Source organism: Leptosomus discolor, chromosome 1, assembly GCF_034619465.1.
Source record: "Leptosomus discolor isolate bLepDis1 chromosome 1, bLepDis1.hap2, whole genome shotgun sequence".
NCBI classification, from domain to species: Eukaryota; Metazoa; Chordata; class Aves; order Leptosomiformes; family Leptosomidae; genus Leptosomus; species Leptosomus discolor.
The window spans coordinates 2,812,719-2,831,601 of NC_141391.1; the positions used below are offsets into that span (position 1 = coordinate 2,812,719).

General features: G+C 44.6%; 1 protein-coding gene across 1 annotated transcript in view; it reads left to right on the plus strand.

Moving 5' to 3' along the window:
* UVRAG (UV radiation resistance associated) overlaps window positions 1-18,883 on the plus strand; it is a 98,865-nt gene that overhangs the window by 12,436 nt on the left and 67,546 nt on the right. Inside the window, exons 2-6 of the mRNA XM_086481634.1 lie at window positions 4,210-4,327; window positions 5,766-5,800; window positions 8,030-8,191; window positions 9,863-9,937; window positions 15,719-15,804. Of these exons, the coding sequence (XP_086337760.1) occupies window positions 4,210-4,327; window positions 5,766-5,800; window positions 8,030-8,191; window positions 9,863-9,937; window positions 15,719-15,804 (476 nt within the window). The remainder of the gene's footprint in view (window positions 1-4,209; window positions 4,328-5,765; window positions 5,801-8,029; window positions 8,192-9,862; window positions 9,938-15,718; window positions 15,805-18,883) is intronic.

Here is an 18,883-nt window from a genome sequence, read left to right on the forward strand (position 1 = left end):
TGAGGGAGGATTAGTGGATCTCTTCCCCTGGTTTGCAGTGATTTATTTTCAAGGTAGAAGAAAGCGCTGATTTCCTTCACGTAGGTCAACACGTAGCGTTGCTGTGCAGCAGTTGCTTTTACTCAGTTGCAACTTAGACTGGCGATGAAATCAGATGTTAACAAGGCCCACCGTGTGATTTCACTGCTCCATTGACTTTCTCGGGAATTGCAAAGGACTGGGACAACTGCGGTAATCAAAAGAACTTCTGTGTCACAAACCTAGAAGGAGCTGTTAAACCTGCTCTGCTGAGCCACGATCCAGATACACCGTCCTTCAGGCTGCCTGCACTGACTTCACCGCTGTTGGAGGAGTTAAATAGAGTTTTTAATGGTGTCAGCGCAGCTTGTCAGAGCTTCCATAAATCAGTGCTCTGCTGAAAAACAGCTGCTTTTTTTTTTTTTTGCAGTAGTATATCTTAAAATGCCTGGTATAGCACCGAGATCTTCAGTCCTATGTTGTTGATAGACTGTCAACTGTTTGAGGAGGTAGCAGTGAAAATTATCTGTACTCATCTGCATATTTTGCTTATTTTTTGTTGTTGTGGTTGTGAAAGCAGATCCTGCGCTATCAGCTTGCAAACGCAGCTGGCCTGTTTTAAGTTCTGTCGCTCGTGAGGCTGCCAAAGCGCTCTACCTTTGGGTTTTTTTAGCGCTCGTATTTTGGTTTTTAAACCGGGCTTTTTGGAATGGCTGCGCTGGTGGCAACACATCGCATCTGTGGGGGATCCTTCCTTGGGATGAAGATTTCTCGATACTTTTATGGAAAGAACAAATAGCTGCCACTCGGCTCTAACGCGAAGCGACTACTCCTTCCCGCTTCACCTAAAAGGAAATGGGAGAACTCTGGATGATTTGCAGCTCCTGTGTTCCCTCGAAAGTGCGATGGGTCGCTCCTCCGCAAAGAGCTGCCGTTTGAAATGTGCTGAAATCTCCTCGTGAACCCCTTTTCCCTTTGCCTGTAGAAGCGCCAGCCTGTACGGAGCTCCAGCTTCCAGTTTTCCAGTGATCCTGCCTCCCTTCGGCCGCTCGTTGCTGCGCTGCCCCCTCTTTCAGCGGCCCAGCTGCTTGTCCAGCCCCGCTGTGAACCGTGCCGAGGAACTGAGCGGGTGGAACTCACCCAGCAAGAGGGGGGTGGTTGGTTTTGGTCCAGATGAGTTCCCAGCAAGAGGGAGGGGGGTTGGTTTTCATCCCGATGGGTTCCCCAGTGCGATCCGCTGGGCAGCTGCGCGAGTGCTTAGTTGTGGCGGTACGAACGAGGGGGGCGACGCGGCGGGGGCGGCTTGGCTGATGCTGGTGATGGCTGAACTGCAGCGCAGTGGGTGTTTTGGTTTGTGCATTCTGATATCTTGAGGGGAAAAAATGATATGAAACGCATGGGAGGTAACAACAGAGATTTGGAAATTCCCTTGAAGTAATGCTTGTCGTCCAGAGGAGCTGCAAGCCCTTGATGAAGAATTTTAGAGCCGATTTGATTTGTCTCTTGGGTACGTCTTTGTGCTGATGGTCCCCTGGCTAAAGCTGTTTTATCTTTGGTGAGGAGAGGTTAATTAGCTCTGAATGCTGCCCCTGAGGAAGTCTGAATAATGCGGTATAATATTAGCGACAACGTAGTGCGCAAACTGGAAGGTTTATTTTCAGGATCCGAGTCCCTCTGTCATCATGACCTCATACTAAAGAACGTGAACAAGAAAATGGTCCATGTCGTTGGAAACTTTATTCCCTGTCAGCTAGGCTAACTGGACAAGTAGTGGGACAGGAGGGAGGAGGAGGGGGATGACTGAGTTGGTGACTTCAATAGACGTTCCTTGCCTGTTGCATGCGTGGTCCTGAACTCTGCTGTGGTCTCACAGCCCCACATTTAATGTTCCTCTTCCAGGTCGTTTGGGAGAAGTGAGGCTTTAGACTTTGGGGTAAATTCCAGCCTTTGAAGGGTGCAGAGAAGTCACAAACCATGGAGATAAGGACTTTGCTCTGGTCCAGAGATGCAGGTGTAGGTTACGACACTCTACAGCTTTTTCCAAACCTCATGGCATACAGCGAAAGATGAGAAACCTGTTGGGCTTTGCCTGAGGGCCACTTCGTTGTCGTGCACTACTTAAACCAGTCACACAATTAGTTGGCAATGCTAAAAAGACCTGGAGAAAGTTGCCCTCCCTGGTCCATGCTGTGTGGGCTAATCTTCTTAGGTTCTAAGGGATTTGGGAAAAAAAAAAAAAAAAAGGGAGGAATGAGCACGGTAGATGATTGATTGGTGTGCTGCTGCTGAGAGATACAGCACATAAAACTCTTGAATAATTTTTATAGGGAGTGCAATGTATGTTCAAAGCCGTTTCTTAAGGATTGTTTGACTTGCTTGTAAAAATGGGCAGCAAAACTACACGGCTTTAAGGTTGGTTTGACATAATGTGCAAGGTCCGTGTAGGTTTTATTTTTTAAGTGAGGCTTACTTTTTCTGTTGGTGTTCTTGATATCAATTTCTAACAAAATAATACCATGTAGTTCTGCAATTAAGCAGCTTAGAAGGTTCTTTTTTTGGCACTGCATGCATATACTAGAGGTATCTGGGCATCCCGTCTCAAGCTCTGTTTTTAGTCTAACTCATAATAGACTTTGCAGGAATGAATCCACTCAAAACTGTGGGTTTTTGAGTCTGTCATATGAACAGAAATTTAATCTTCCTCTTCTACAATTCCAGGAGGGAAAACTCATATTTTGCTTAAGCGATACTAAGTGATATGAAGTGTCATACAGTGATTTCAAAACAGATGATGGCCTTTCAGCTCATTTAAAAAGCTTTTTAGGACAAGCTGCAAACAGAAAAGCCGTCTTTTGGTTTCAAAAGCATTTTAAGTCTGTGTTTAGTCAATGCGAGAGTGTTTCTTTTAAGGTGGATCCAGTCTTAAAAATTAAGAAGCTTTTGGGAAAAAGTAGTATGCTGTATGAACTGAACTGCGTGGTAAAAGGGTGCGCTAAACCTCTTGTTTGAGGCTTGTAGGTGGTTTGTGGTGATCCAAAAAAGGACAGGGAGCCCTTTGTCAACATCCCCGTGGCAGATGGGCGAGACCCTGGTAGGTTCCAAGATCGATCGGGAGACTGTGATGCTGAAGGATTTGGTGAGAACTTCATGGATTTGAACTGGCCGTTTGCTGAGCGCTGAGGTCGTGGTAGTCCGCTTTAAGCGTGCGTGGGTTTTTCAGGGTTAAGAACCACAGCGAAGCGATGATTGGAGAGTGACCGGACAGCCCTGCAAAATTCCTTTGTTAACTAGTTAAGCTGAGCAATAATTTATTAATATTAAATATTTGTTGAAGACCAAGGGCGTAGTATGCTTTGAAACCGAGGATTTTAGCCACAGCTCTTAAAGCTGTTTGGCGCTTAGAGGGAGAGAGGTGGCGGGGGGAGAGAGATTGATTCAATAAGATGACTTTCATTCAAGAACATGATATTGTGGTAAACTAACACAATGTTGGAGTTGAATGGAATCACTTAAAGATTCTAGTGATATCTTCTAGTGTGTTCAATCCAAGAGGAAAGGACTCGGTTCTCCCAGCAGAAGGTAGCTGACAGACCTCACAAATGTGACTGTGCCCTTAACATTCCCTGGAAACCTGGCTATGTCCTTCTGCTGCCTTTTACTTCTATTTAAGGTTGTTACAGCGGTTTCCAGGATTACTGTGAATTCAGGCAGCTTTGTTCAGCTGGTTGCACGTGGCTCGGGCTGAGGTGGTGGTTTGTGTCGGAGCTCTTTGTCCGCTGCTGTGGCTGGGAAGCGTTTGCGGTGTGACGGCGCAGAACACCCGGGTGGTACTGCTGCTGTTTGATGCTAAATATCACTGCTCAAGTGCTTGGGGTGGTTTAGACCTGTGGAATAAAAATGATGTATAGGGCATGAGTAGGAATAGCTTGTCTTGTGTATCAGTGCTGCTTCATCTGAGCTCGTAGGTGCTGGTTGTGGCTTGCCCAGTCGGTTTCCCGTGGCTGGGCTGAACGCTTCGTGTTCACACTAGCTTTCTGCCAAAGAAAATGACGTGGGTGGTGGGATTTTTTTTTTTTGACAACAATTCTTTGGAGATCATTCAATTGCTTTAATAAAAAAAAAAAAAAGGTGAGAGGGTTCACTTTCCATCTAAGAGTTCTTTAACTATTTAGGTTTTTTTCTTATTTTTAGCGCCGGCTTCGTCATCTTCGGAATATCGCTGCACGTAACATTATCAATAAGAACGGTTACCGCCTTTTGGATACGTACTTCACTCTTCACTTGTGTGATAACACCAAGATATACAAAGGTAAACCAGGCCTGTTGTCAACTTTTTTACTAGTTAATCTTTGAATTCTTACGGTACGAATTCTCTGTCCTTTTTTTTTTTGCCTTGACAACCTGCTGCTGTTATTTGTATCCTAACAGTGGAAAAGAGCTCCTGAAGTTTCCTGAACTTTGTAAAAGCTTTCAGTATTGGCAGCCAAGGAAGCAAAACAGATGACAGATTTGGTAGAGTCTCTTAAATCAGCCTATTTTTGTTGTTGCTCTCCCCCCCCCCCCCCCCCCCCCGCCGCCGATAACTTGAGAAACTTGGGGACTTCCAAGAGCACAGAAAAGTTAAAGCTTTTGGAGCTTTAGTCGCTTTGCGCGGGGGAGAGCGTACCACTCTTGTGCAAACCAGTTAGTTTATGGAGCATAAACCAGCGCTTACTATTAGCGAAGTTTTCCAAAAATAGAATTACCAGCCCATGACACGAAGCACCCAGGCATCTGTTCTGCTTTCAGTAACTCTGGGCATTCATTTCTTTTTAAGAGCCTTCCACGACAAAGTGTAGCTCTTCATTTTGGAGAGATGCTGCTGAAAATATGGGTTTTTTTTTTTTTATGCTCCTCTTGATATGATCGACAGTTGGAGCTTTGCAGGCGGATTTTGTTTTTCTCCCGCTTTGTATGTTCGGCGAGTGTAGTGGAACCTTGGTTTTTTTTTGTCAAGGTCGCTGTTTTAGAAGAGTAAGGGTGCATAACCTGAGCTGGCTACCTGGAATTTCTCGTGGTGGTTGGCTGAAGCTGTAAGGGATCGCTGTTTCTGCAGGACTGTTCTGCACTCCCTCAGAGCTTTAATCTCCGACTCCAGGGATATTGTACAAAATCTGTATTCCAGCCTCCAGAGCTGCCTACCTAAAGACTTGAAGCTCTCACTTGGGCTGGGAAAGCCAAGGTCCGTGTGTCAGCAGTTGCTTATTTCCATTTAAATCCCGGGTTCTTGGCACCCCTGTGAGGCAGTTGGGCTGTTCACTTCCTAAGCATCTGGAACAGGTCACCCTTGCTCTTCAGGAAAGCAGCGCAATTAGTTTATCCGTGCTGCACCCCCCCCGGGGAGATGCTGTACGACAGACTGGTCACTTTGCAAATGTCATCCAAATATTGTGAAGTACTGGGGCGCGTTCTTTCCCCAGAAACCAAAGCCTCAGTGAATCCTTGAGGCTTATCTTGGGTATAAAGATGAAATGCTAAATTTAAGTAATGACTTCTAATAATTAAGTGTGAGGGAGTACTTTTAGTCAGAAGCATGACTGCATTTTAAAGTCTTTCTCGTGATCTGTTACCGATAAACTAGACCCACTAGCATTTGTCTTTCCTGAATGTTACTTCTTTTAGCCTTTTCTATTTCAAATACTAAGCTTTGTATCAGTGTTTAAGCTAATCTAAAGGTGTTTCTTTTTTTTACTCATTTTTTCCTTCAGAATTTTACAAGAGTGAGGTGATCAAGAATTCTCTGGTAAGTTGTTTTCATATGGAACAACTTCTTTTTAAAAACAGTGTATTTACTCCAGTATATCGATTTCTCTGCTGAGTACCATAACTAGTAAATGTCTGTTTCCACTCTTCAGTTCCGCTAGGAGCATCACATTCTTCTGCTTTTCGGGCTCTTTTCACGAGGGTTGGAATAGCAAGTTACTGAACAGTAGAAATGCAGGTTCCTTGTAAGAGCTGCGGAGCAATGGCCTGTTGGTGCTGCGGCAGAGGGGGCTAAACCCTCCACCGGTGGGGCATTTCCACCTGAAAACTGTCCAGAGCTCAGGTGAAGCTTTACAATGTAGATCCCTTTTAAGTATCGAGAACACCAGAGTAATGTTAACTGGATTTTTGCTGGTTTAACTTCTTTCAGTATCTGCGAAGCGTAGGTGTCATAAGTCAGGTTTGTTTACAGTTCATCCTTTGGGTTTTTTTTTTTCTTTTTTTGGTGGTGTTAGCGACAGAATTAGCTGCTTTTATTTAAATGTCTGCGAAGTGCTTATTCAAGGAGCACTTGTGCTGTGCACTTGAGCAACCCTGGTGTAGAAGCAGATGGGCCCTGCTTGAAACACCTCAGATAAAGGGAGAGTCAAACCCGCATATATATCCATCTATATTCCTTGAAGAGCCAAGAGCTTTAAGGAACTGAAGTTTGACAATTTCTTAAGAGAGTTTCTAAATTTTCCAGTTCAGGTCAGTGAAGGGACCAGAACAGAACGGTTTATTACCACTGAGAAGGGGTAGGTCTCTTTGAGAGTAGGGTGTTGTGAGCGTTGGGTAGGGGAGTTTGAAAACCTGCTAAACAGACTTTCTAATGTCTGCATTGAAAGGTAGAACTCACCATTTATAGCACGCTGGGGCTGTGCGTGCTTGGAAAACCACCGGAACGGAGGAAGAGCTGTCTGTGTCCACAAGGCTGTTAGCTTGTCCAAGAGACAAGTTCCTTCTGACTTCAGGATTTGGAGTTCTGCCTATTCTAAATCAGGAAAAGGAAATCTAACCGAAGCAAATATGAAATGGGGTGACAAAAATCTAAATAAAAGATGTCCTGAGCGAATTCCCTCCATCACCTCTGGGTGTTTGAATGACCTGGTATTCTTGTGCCCACATAGCTACCAGATATCCCTTTTCCTTAGGAAAACTTGATTCGTGCTTTCCTTCCGTCATACTTACTGGGTCACTGCTCCTCTCTTCTTTTTTTTTTTCAGAGGCTTCTTACTCTAAATCGCCTGATACCAGTTCAGAGATGCTTGGCCTGTTCCAAGCTGTTTGAGCACTGGAAGGAAAGGCTTGTTCTTTAGGGGGTGGTGGGTTCCTACCTTTATGGTTTGGAGGAGCTACCGTCTGTGTGCATCAGAGGAAGGAGATACAAAAAGCACTTTCCCATTTCTGCATTTGGACACCCGGTGGTTTACGGCCAGTGGAAATCCTGCGCTTGGTGTCTGGCTCTTGGCACCAGCAGCGTTGGGTTGACCTGGTTTGGTTGCCGCTCGTGCCGATGACAGCAGTTTCCGTCAATCTTTCCTTTGTTGTCAGATGTGAGTGCGAGTTCTCGGGATGTCTCGTGCCGGTAGATCTTGAGTTCTAGTGGAAGAGGTGTTTGCAGTTTAGCCGCTTTTGCAGTGTGCGGCTTCTGTAAAGCCCGAGATACAAGCCTGGTCTCTCAAAGTGAAGAGGAGCTCTTAGTGCCAGCGCTTGAGGATTGCCATCCGCGCCACTCGAGGGGGAGCAGGATGTGAACAAACCTGTCAATCAATTAGGCAAGCTTAATTATTGGGGAATAGATCAGCGTTTTAAATCTAGCTTTTGGAATGTAAGCTGTACTCTGGTTCTCAGAAGCTGATTTGTGACTTGGAAAGGAATATTCCATGCGCTGTTCAAGTTCCTGGTTCGGCTAAGCTGAATGAGTAAATTCTGAAGTAAATTTCTCAACGTCTTGTAATGGAAGGGAGCGGAGCCCACTCTGAGTTTCTGAAGTACTTTATGGCATGTAGCTCTTAACCCAGGAATTCTCTGTAGAAAACAGAATAAGGAAGCAGCAGAGCCTGTTGGTTTCAACTGTGTAAACCTTGACGTGGCTGATGTTCATTATTCTTAGGGTTTTTTTTTTTTAAAAAAAATCCTCGACATGGACTTTACTTTCTGAATTGTATCTTTTAGGACTACTTTCAGCTTGTTTGTGTTGGTTTTGTTCCTCTTTGAATACCTACAGAATCCGACATGGAGGAGTCTGGACTTTGGAATAATGCCTGATCATCTTGATACCTCTGTCTCTTGTTTTGTTGTGAGGATCTGGGGTGGCAAGAAGGAGCACTTTCAGCTTTTGATTGAGTGGAAGGTCAATCTGGATGGGTTAAAGTACTTGGGCCAGCAGGTAATGTGAAAACAGTTTTTTCTCAACTCTTTACTTAAGGAAACAAAAGATCTGGATGAACCAATATATAGAATGCTGAGAAAGGAAATGGATACGTTTGGAGGATGTATTTTAAAATGTGATTGCAGAGATTCGGCTTAGCTTACCTCAGAGCTTTAAATCTTGCCTAGCTGAATATTTTAAGTTACCCTTGTTGACTCAAAGGATGCTGCTAGCGCTCGCTGCTCTAAATTGCAATGCCAGGAAATAGTGATGTGATTGTAGAGTTTAATGGACACAGATTGTGACGTTTGTGTACAGGGTTAGTCCATTCTCATAGTAATGACAGCCCATCAAAGCTCTTCAGTCCGAGGAAGATAAGATCTGTTTAGTTCTGGTATTTGTCTCTTACTAGTAGCCTTTTGAAAGAGGCGAAAGGTGAGGTCTTTTCTGGATTGTGGAGGTTACAGAAGAAGTGGCTGAAAAAGAAATCCACATCACGTAAATAATAAAAAGACCAAAAAATTCAGTGCCTAATGGGCGCTTTTTGATTAACTGGTAGGATGTATTTAGAATAGATCACAGTTTATTTCTTGCTTTAAAACGAAATGGTTCTTTTTTGGTTTAAATTGGAAGGTTTCGAAGCCTGGGAAGAAAGCTTCATGGGGAATGAGTTGATCCTGGCCAGCACCCCCTGCACTGTGGGCTGGGAGAGAGCCAGAGGAGCAGAAGTGAGAAAAATCTCACGGGTTCAGATAAAGACAGTTTAATAACTGCAAGCAAAAAAAACCCAAACCAACCCCAAACACAAAACACCTCCCACCAGCAGACTGATGCCCAGCTAGTCCCTGAGCAAACAGCTACCTTGCAAAGACTGACCCCTGTTTTTTACTGCTACGAGCGGTGTTACACGCTCAGGAATATCCCTTGGGGCAGTTCAGGTCGTCTGTCCCGGCTGTGTCCCCTCCCAAACCTTTGCACACCCCTGTGGGGGCCGAGTGAGAACCAGAGGAGGCCACGACGCTGTGCAAGCACCGTTCGGCAGGAGCTAAAACACTGGTGTGTTACTGAGAGCGTGTTAGTCACAGATCTAAACCACAGCACCATATGGACTGCTGTGAGGAAAGTTAACTCCATCGCAGCCAAACCCAGTACCCTTCATGTTGTGGCTTTCTTTCCATTTGTTTTTGCTGGACAGAAGAACTGGCTTCCTGAAGAATATTCTCTAGTGCTTGATTTTACTTGAAATAATGTTCTTTACATCAGTAGCAGGATATTTGCTGTAACACTGAACGCTAATTTTGTGTCTGCTATGACCGCAAAAGCCCCGTTTGAGTATCATTTTAGGTAATATCGAGTGAAAGCTGATTACTCTTGAGATTTATCTCCAATTATTTTCCTGGTCTTTTATTTTTGTGAGCTGGAAATGCAACAACAGGAAGGATGCTCTGGCCAGTGTTTCTGATTTCAGGGTGGAATGGTTGAACGTACTCGATGGCTGTTATTAAAGCTGTGAAGCAAATGTGGGTTTTTTTTTCTATGGTTAAATTCAGTTTTCTCTTAGGTTTCATGTGTGTCTAGAATTACAGGTGCTGAAAAACTGCATTTGCCTGTCAAGCAGAGCGATTTATGCTTGTTTGCAGTGTGAAGTCATGGTGAGCTGACCGTAAAATGACTTGTTGCCTCTTACAGATACATGCAAGAAACCCAAATGAGATTATTTTTGGTCTCAATGATGGTTATTACGGAGCTTCATTTGAACAGAAGGTAAGGGTGTGGCTTGTTAGTACTGGTGACAACCTGAAATTCAACTTCTAAACTTAAATTTTCACACTTGGATGCTCAGAAGGTTAAAGTGCTTAGTTTTGAGAAGAAATACGTTTTTGACATAACAGATAAGAGCTGTTCTCTCGCCTCTGTTGCACGGACATCTGAGCTGTTCTGGGAAGACTTAAAGCACAGCATTTTAAGTCAAAAAAAAAAAAGAAAAAAGACAAAGCCTGGTTACTGGAAGCAAACCTTGACTTTATTCTTTGAGGCAGACACTTCATGCAAACGTAGAACGTTTTGGAAATGGTGTGGCTGTTGAGCCTCGTGTTCATGGCAAATACAAAAGTGAAGTTTTGGTTCTCACTCTGAAAACCAGAGTTGGTAGCATGGGAAGCTATTGATTCGCTCTATGTTGCGGCTGTTTCACCCCATGTTGTTGTTTTTCCCCGAAAGGCTCCGCTGCACCGTTTGTGCTCGTTCAGCCAATATTGGGATTGCAGCCAAATTAACGACACGGCGGTGCTGATTACGACATCCATGATGAAAAAGGTTAAACTTCCCTATTGCAAATAGCACAGTTGACAGGGTTTTTTTCTGGTTTTAATCCCAAATTGCTAGGGTTTTTTTCTGGTTTTAATCCCAAATTTCTGGGTTTTTTTTCTGGTTTTAATCCCAAATTGCTAGGGTTTTTTTTTCTGGTTTTAATCCCAAATTGCTAGGGTTTTTTTTTTCTGGTTTTAATCCCAAATTGCTAGGGGTTTTTTTTCTGGTTTTAATCCCAAATTGCTAGGGTGTTTTTTTCTGGTTTTAATCCCAAATTGCTGGTGGCAGTACTGTGGTATAGATAAATTGTCTAAGGAGTCCTCAACTGGCCAGAAAATGACTCCTTGATGCATAGCTACAGCTTCTGTGTTACCCACAACCAGCAAGGCTGGTCTTGTGGGGCCTGAATGGAGACAGTGGCTTTGCAGTCAGCCACGCAGGTAACCATCCATCCGTGGGGAGCGTGGAGCCAGGGACGAGGTGGCCACGTGTGCGGAACACTCTGGCTGCGTGCAAGCGTCCAGGCTGTGTTTTGGGGGTTGGCCTTCCAGTTGTACGTGGTTTGGTACGTAGCTCAGGCTCTGCTTCCTGCTGCTGTTACCTCAGCTTTCCTGAAGCAGGATACACTTCCAATTTGTCAGGATTTCGGTGTTACTAACCCAGGCCCGGATTCAGTCCGGGTAAGGCTGTCCTCTTTCCCGATTGATTGTTGTCAGGACTTGCTCCCTAGCTTTAAAAGTACATAGAATCACAGAAGGGTTTGGGTTGGAAGGGACCTTAAAGATCACCTCATTCCAACTCCCCTGCCACGGGCAGGGACACCTTCCACTACACCAGGTTCCTCAAAGCATCTTGGTTTTGGGTCTCGTACATGCTCTGTCACCGAGCTGCAAATGCGGTCGTAGCCTGTGTAGAGCACAAATAATCTCCTCCTTCGTCCCTCCCTATAATTTATTCAGCTCTTTCTGGTTGCAAGAGCTCGAAACTTATTTTGCCACCCTGCTTGGGAGCCTCTGATTGCTTTCTTTGTCAGGTCCTTGACGTAAATCTCTTCTGGTATAGTACATACCTCCTGTAGTTCACTGGCTTGTCTGCCATTCAAGCCCAACTAGTTGGCACAAGCAAACTCCTCCTGAAACCTTCAGGAGCTGTGTGCACCTAAAGGCTTTTTCTTTCTTTGCCTATTTCTGCTCTTGGTTGGTCTTGCTTTATAATTTTCACAGCAGTGCTGGATATTCTAAATATTATTCACCCGCACTTTGGTGGTTGTACTAAATATTGCTTATGAAGCACCTGCCTTCTGTAGGGAGGGATTTTTGGTGTCAGGATTCTGATCTCCTGCCGTGCTTTTTTTTTTTCTTGCTGGTGGTCGTGATGGGTCTCTCGAGTACTTCAAGACATCTTAGTCGTAAGCCTCAGTTTTTTGAGAGAATGCGTGGAGGGAATAGCGGTTTTAGTTTGGTGCAGGTGGAACTTTGTTATGAAAATAGATGCTTACAAATATCGTTTTGCAAGTCTAATGAAAACCTTGTGGACAAAGACACTTCAGTCAATGTTGGGAGTGTCCTTCTATTTTTACAGTCTTCCCTCCAGCTCAAAAAAAAAAAACCCTTGTTACTTTAATAATTCTTTGGACTAGGAATTAATTGCCACAGTAGATTTCTGGAGTCTTACAATACAATGCATTTTATTAGTATACAAGATATCTTTGTCATTAATGAAGACCACTTATGAGCCAAGAAAATGGTTGGAAGCTGACTAAACCATTCTGGTGAGATTTCATGGACTCAGAGTTCCCAAACACGCTGTAGATGTAGTTCTGAGCATTGCTTGATCCAGCTGGAACTAAATGCAGGTTCCCCTTTTCCGTCCTGTGAAGTGGGAGCCTAAAAGCTGTATCAGGATAAGCCTGAAGGAACATTAGGGACTGTCACAAATGCTGGTTTTACTGATGAAAATTGTGGATTTGTTGATTAAATGCGTGTCTCCCTCGTAAACAAAACCAGCAAGAGCAACATGCTTGAATAGGAATATTCTAATTGCTAAATTTAGTTTAATTTAAAATCGAAGCACTGGAAGCTTACAGCTTCGCTGGGTAACGTGCTTGAGCTGCTGTTTTAGAACCTTCAAGCCCACTTGCATATAAGGTAACCTTCCAAATACAGGTTTTCGCTCAAAATGCGTGCTTGGTAGGAAGCTCCTGTCATATAGAGGAGCAAAGTAGAAAACTCCCGCAGCAATACTTGGGGGGAAATTCTAGGTAAACCAGACAGTTGTCCTGTAGCAATTATTGTCTTAACAGAATAAAAGATCCATATCCAGGGCCTCTTTGTTGTTAATACCATCACTGACTCCTCACTTGTTTCTACTTGTGTCAAAAAGCCTTTAAATTCTGTCTCCTTGACAATATATAGGTATCAGGAATTTTGCCTTTCTTCCATCTCTCCAGCAGCAGCTTGGCTGTTGCCGATACGCGATGAGAAAAGGAACGTTTTCTTTGGGTAATGTTCTTAGTCCAGTTGCAGTTTTCTTGCTGCAGTGGACCCTTGGCTCATGGCAAGAAAAACAGCTGGGAAATAAGGTTTCAGAAGCCTTTGTGCGTGCCTTGTGAGCCCTGAAGGGTCTTGCTGCTTTACTGTAGGCGTCCGACGCTGCTCCTGGAACTCTTCTGGCGATTACAGCTTTTCTTCTCAATCTGTTGTGCTGCCAATATTGCTGCTTTGCTCTTAACCGTATTCGACTTCCACATAATCATACTTCCAACTTCTGGTTTTGTTCGAGCTTTTTTATTACTCTTTTTTTTTTTGTAGTAGATTATGCAGGAGAAGATTTCAGCAGGATTCTACTTCTTTCATCCCAACCATGCCCAATTTATTTTCCTGTTTCCTTTCTGGCATGGGACCACTGGCTTGTTCCTCTCTTAGTTTCATCCTCTCTAGTAATCGTACAGCGAAACTCTGTTTGGATTTGCTTGAACTGGACCAATGTTTGAATAACATGGATGTCAGCTTTTTATTTTTTGAAGCTGCCAACCTGGACGCATTTCGCAGTTTTTTGGATCTTGCTTGGCTTTGTCCAAGACTGCGTGCTTGTGTGTAAAACCGCCGGTTTACCCAGGTTCAACAAAATCGGTTCTGGGTGCTAGATTTGCTTTCCTAAAACCAGATTTCTCCTTCTCTGGTTTCCTCGATGCCTTCCTGGCTTTCAGGTTTTCTTTTGAACCTTTCATGCTCGCTGCTACAAACTGCTGAGACTTGCCCTTGCTCTTGCAGCGCTGTCTTTTCAGAAAGCGCATTTAGGGGAAGCAAGTATAGCTTTTAGTTAATGACTAGCTTTCTGTTGTCTCCTTAAAGAGATAAAAGCAGAACTAGTCTATACAGCTCTCCATAACTCAGATTTGGCTGTGGTCAGGGGTACGGTGGAACAGAAGAAGAACTTATATTCTTCAGGGATACTGAATTGTAGCTACTTTTTCAACTGCCAAGCAAGGAAGACCCTTATCTTTGGAAATCTGCATCTCTCCCTCCAGTATGTGGTCTCCATCAATGCAGGTAGAGTCTTTCCCAGCATATGCATTTATTTCAGCTGTTTTGGGTTTTTTTTTTTTTAGCAGCTACATCCTGGCCACTTTGTACCAGCAAAGTGGTGGTTTTCTGTGTTTCCAAATACACGTGCCTGTATCTAATAAATGCTGTGGCAGAGCAGTAGTTTCAAAGGGGAAACTCCTTTAATAATCAAGTCAGAAACTCTTCCACTGCAAAGTTTCTGCCAGTTTCCTCAGGGAAGAGCAGTTTGTGTAGACCACTTAGTGTCTGGCTCTTTGGGAATTCCCTTTCAACACGTTGCAGAACAGGGGGGGGGGGAAAGAAAAGGCTAAAATACGTTACTGCTCCAAATCCTTTTGCTCCTGAAACTAGTTCTTCTAGGCTGCTCCACTTGGTCTCTGAAAAACGTTGTGCTTTGCTTTCCGAAGGCAGTGTTTCTTGTCGTGGCATCAACTTCGTGGTGGAACATGGTGATGCTGGTAGCTGTGCATTTTCAGTTTCCCACCATCCTAGTTCACGCAGGCATTAAGATGTCTTCATGTTTGGTATTTTTTCGGGGGATATACGTATGGATTTCAGCAGGTAGGATCCAACACCTTGAGACTGGCCATGAGGAGCTGAGACAGCTGCTGATACGGTGCCTCTGTTGCAATATGGTGCATGATGTAGTGTATAGATGTCATGATTCTTTAGGTGGGACCTTCTTTTGGTGGAAAGGAATGTCTGCTGCGTGGCCTGGGGCTGACAGGCCACCTCAACGCCTGTAACGCTGCATTTCAGCATCTGCTGTGTGGAAAGAGCCTGTTGAGGCAGGAAAGAACACGTAGGCAGGGATTGTGGTACTCGGAAGATTATCTGGTCACAAGTACCAGCTGGGGCTACTTCATACACTAAAATAAATGCCTTCTTTTTTTCTTACAATCCATAAACTTTCTGACAATGCTGCCAGGTGGTTTGACCTACTTAGAATTTGCTTTATCACATGAAGAAACAGTTCTGAGTTTGTGGCGTTTCTCGGAATTTGTGTGGCTACGCCTGATAGGGAAAAGCTCAGTATCTGACCTTTGCAGCATGAAGAATTGCTGTTTCTGTTCCTGTTTCGGTGCCTCTTGTGCAGAATGTACACTTTGGTCTCTTAAGAATGGCACAAGGTTTTCTGTAACTTCCAGAAACTTGTTCACATCATTCGAGACTAAGGTTGCTTTGATCTTTTCAACGTGGTACAGCGTGGATAAAGGGCAGAGCTTTAGCTCGAGGTCTTGTGCACCTCTGGCACGTTACTGACTGGGCTCTGAGAGCTGAAGCTGGAGCATGGCAGTACTGTACATTGCATCCTTCAGTATTTCTGTGCGTAAAATTTGTGCAGTAATGGATTATAAAGTTCAAGAAAACACACCGTGTGTCTAGAACACAGATAAAGTGGTAGGTTGTTAACATCTTTCTAGGTAAGTGCTGTTGTAGGCCAGACTTGAACTTGGTGTTACTGCTGCCTGAAATTGTTTCTACCTATGGTACATAAACCTGTATGAAGACAGATTTAAAATACATTAAATTTTATGGATTATAAATAGAAGACAGATTTAAAATACATTAAATGCAAGATCATTTGTTCTCCTACCGAAAGTGCATGCTTTTAGTCAAGATGGAAAAATTTTTGATTCTTAAATTAACACTCTTTCTTTGCCTTCAGGATCACTCAGGTACCCTGAAGAATAGCCTTCTCCAGGTGGATCAGAACTGTGTTCGTAACTCTTACGATGTCTTCTCTTTGCTTAGGTAAGGTTTTGGAGAATATTCTGTGTAGCTGTTGTAACTTCTTGAGTGTGTGTGGAAGGAGCCTTTCCAAATATTAAAGAAACAAACAAAAAAAAACCCCACCAAACCCCAAACCTTCTGGACTGGAATGTGCAAAAGAGATACCAAGGTAGTGCTGATTTACTGGTGGTAGCAAGGAGATGGGGCTTGGGGTATGTACGTGCCTTGGTGGTCTCTGGGCTTCGGCCATGTGGACACCTGAGGGCTCTGAACTAGAGCTGGCTGTGGAGCTAGCCCACGGACCTGCCTTGTGAATGTTGAAATCATGGAGCGTCTTTGTTGGACAGCTTCTGTGGGAAGCCCCTCCTCTGTTCTCAACAAAAATTAAAGTTTATTTAAATAAATTAAAACAGTGGGGAAAGAAGCAACTTGCCGAGACTTAACTTGGTCGGATGCTGCTGTAGCTGGAATGACACAGCTACACACCTAAGCGTGTGTGTGGAGTTTTTTGTGTTTGTTTTAATGTTGTGGGCCCAGGCCATCCGCATGGAGTTCAACAAGGCCAAGTGCAAGGCCCTGCACGTGGGTCGGGACAATCCCAAGCACAGGTACAGGCTGAGGGATGGAGAGCAGTGCTGGGGAGAAGGACTTGGGGGTGCTGGTGGGTGAAAAGCCGAATATGAACCAGCGACGTGCGCTCCCAGCCCAAAAAGCCAACGGTATCCTGGGCTGCACCCAGAGCAGCGTGGGCAGCAGGGCGAGGGAGGGGATTCTGCCCCTCTGCTCCACTCTGGTGAGACCCCACCTGGAATATGGCGTCCAGCTCCAGAGCCCCCAACACAAGAAAGACTTGGAGCTGTTGGAGCAAGTCCCGAGGAGGGCTACCAAGATGGTCAGAGGGTTGGGACACTTTTACTATAAAGACAAGCTGAGAGAGTTGGGGTTGTTCAGCCTGGAGAAGAGAAGGCTCCAGGGAGACCTTCTAGTGGCCTTCCAGTACCTGAAGGGGGGCTACGAGAAGGCCAGGGAGGGACTTCTTACAGGGGCCTGCAGTGACAGGAGAAGGGGTAATGGTGGGAAGCTGGGAGAGGGCAGGTTTAGCCTAGATACAAGGAAGAAGTTCTTCACCCTGAGGGTGGTGAGACACTGGCACAGGTTGCCTAAGGAAGTTGTGGCTGCTCCATCCCTGGCAGTGCTCAAGGCCAGGCTGGATGGAGCCTTGAGCAGCCTGGTCTAGTGGGAGGTGTCCCTGCCATGGCAGGGAGGTTGGAACGAGATGGTCTTTGAGGTCCCTTCCAACCCAAACCATTCTGTGATTCTATGAGTTGAATTTACCTTTTGCATAATTCCCCCTCATAATCTAGAAAAGAGGCTGCGTAGTGTTTATATGGTATAAGAAAAGCATGGTGGCTGCACTTTTGGGTGGTTATGTAGGTGTGTCTGGTGGTGAAACCCACAAAATGCTAGTATGAAGGTACCCAAGAAGGCCTTTTCAGATCTGCTTTAATTATTTCAAGAAGGGTAGCTATGGGGAAATAGAATAGAGGTTTTAAACACTGTCAGGTTGGTTTTGAGAAATTTGTGTTTAAAAGGCATTTTACAACAGGTTGATAACTTCAGTTCTACAGTGATAGCGATAGATGTGTTAGAAAGCAAACTCTTGAAAAGGAAATGTTTAATATTCTTTGAAAAGTCTTTGGAAAAACACGTTTGGTTTCTTTATCAGTTGGAAAAGTTGAATCCATTTGGTGGTGTTAACAGTAGGTGTCAGTGTTGCCTGTATGAAGCGTTAGCTCTGTGCAGTGAAGAAAGTGGTAGGAAAAGTTAACTCTAGGTGGCTTGTTCAGGAATCTTGATTTTATAAATGCGCTTAAAATTGAAATGTGCTGTTTCTTGATTCTGTAAAGTGTATCTGAGCTAAAGGCTGCTTTCTAACTGACTGGCTCTTGTGCTTTTGGTGGAAAATGACCGCAGGGCGCATCGAGAGGTGGTTACGTTCTGTCACAGTCCGTTAGACTAGAACTCTTATGCTACCTAACGTTGTGTCTGTGTTAAATAGAAGGAAGAAAATGGGTGCTGGTCATCCTGCTTGCTTTGTTCACGTGCTGGTGGGGTTTTTTTTTCCCATTTCTCTTGCGCTTCTTTGTAGTATGAAGCACACTGCAGGAAAAAAACACTCACTGTTATACCAGCTGGTCATGAACTTGACCAACTGGAGCCCTCTCTAACCCTATCTAACCTGAACTGTGGTCCTTCTGAAAGCATCTGACTGTCATAAAGCTGACAAGAAATGAAGATGTCAGCTCTGCTAAAGCTCCCCTTGCTGGATGCTCACCAGTGCTGTTTGCTGGAGCCCTGTGCTTTGCTTCCCGGTCTTGGGAAGGTGAGAGTCCAGGCGCTGTCTTTCACAGTTTCTAGCCATGCTGTTGGGTGTAGCTCCTGGTTGGCCCTGCCTCTGAGCTAAGACATCCTCCTTTCTCTTTGCTTTGTCCTAAAAGGAACAGTTTTTTCCAGGCCTCAGCACCAGGCCTGCTGTTGATTGTATTTCCGTGGATTCTACGTACCCTATCAAGGAATATATATTGCCTTGTCTAGTTCCAGCAAAAGTTAGGTGATCCATACCTAGATGCTGTTTTTCCCTGCTTCCTTCCTAGCTAAGGGACCGAGGGAAAGCGCTCTGTGTACTCCTGAATCCTTTCTAGTCCCTCTCACGTTAACTTTGCCTTTTTACGGGTACCTTTCCCTGCTGCTGCTGCTGCCCTTTAACACCTAGCTCAAAAGACATGACAGCGTTTCTTTCTTTTAAAACAATCTCTGCTCTCTTCTTGTGAGGTGTCCTTTTTCTCCGACCATGCAGTCTGGTTTGCCACCTCCTCCAGGAGTCCAGGCTCCAGCAACTAGCCCGTGAGCCCTTTCCAAAGGTAGTTTTTTTTTTTGTGAGAGCGTAATCCACTTACAACCAGGAGAGAGAGAGGGGCACAGTTTGGGTTGTGATTCATTTGACAGGACATGTACTTTGGGAGGAAACGAATTGCTGTCTGCCTGCTCCTGTCCTTTGGCTATAAAGAGAACAGGGAGGTGTCTACACCGTGAAGGTTTG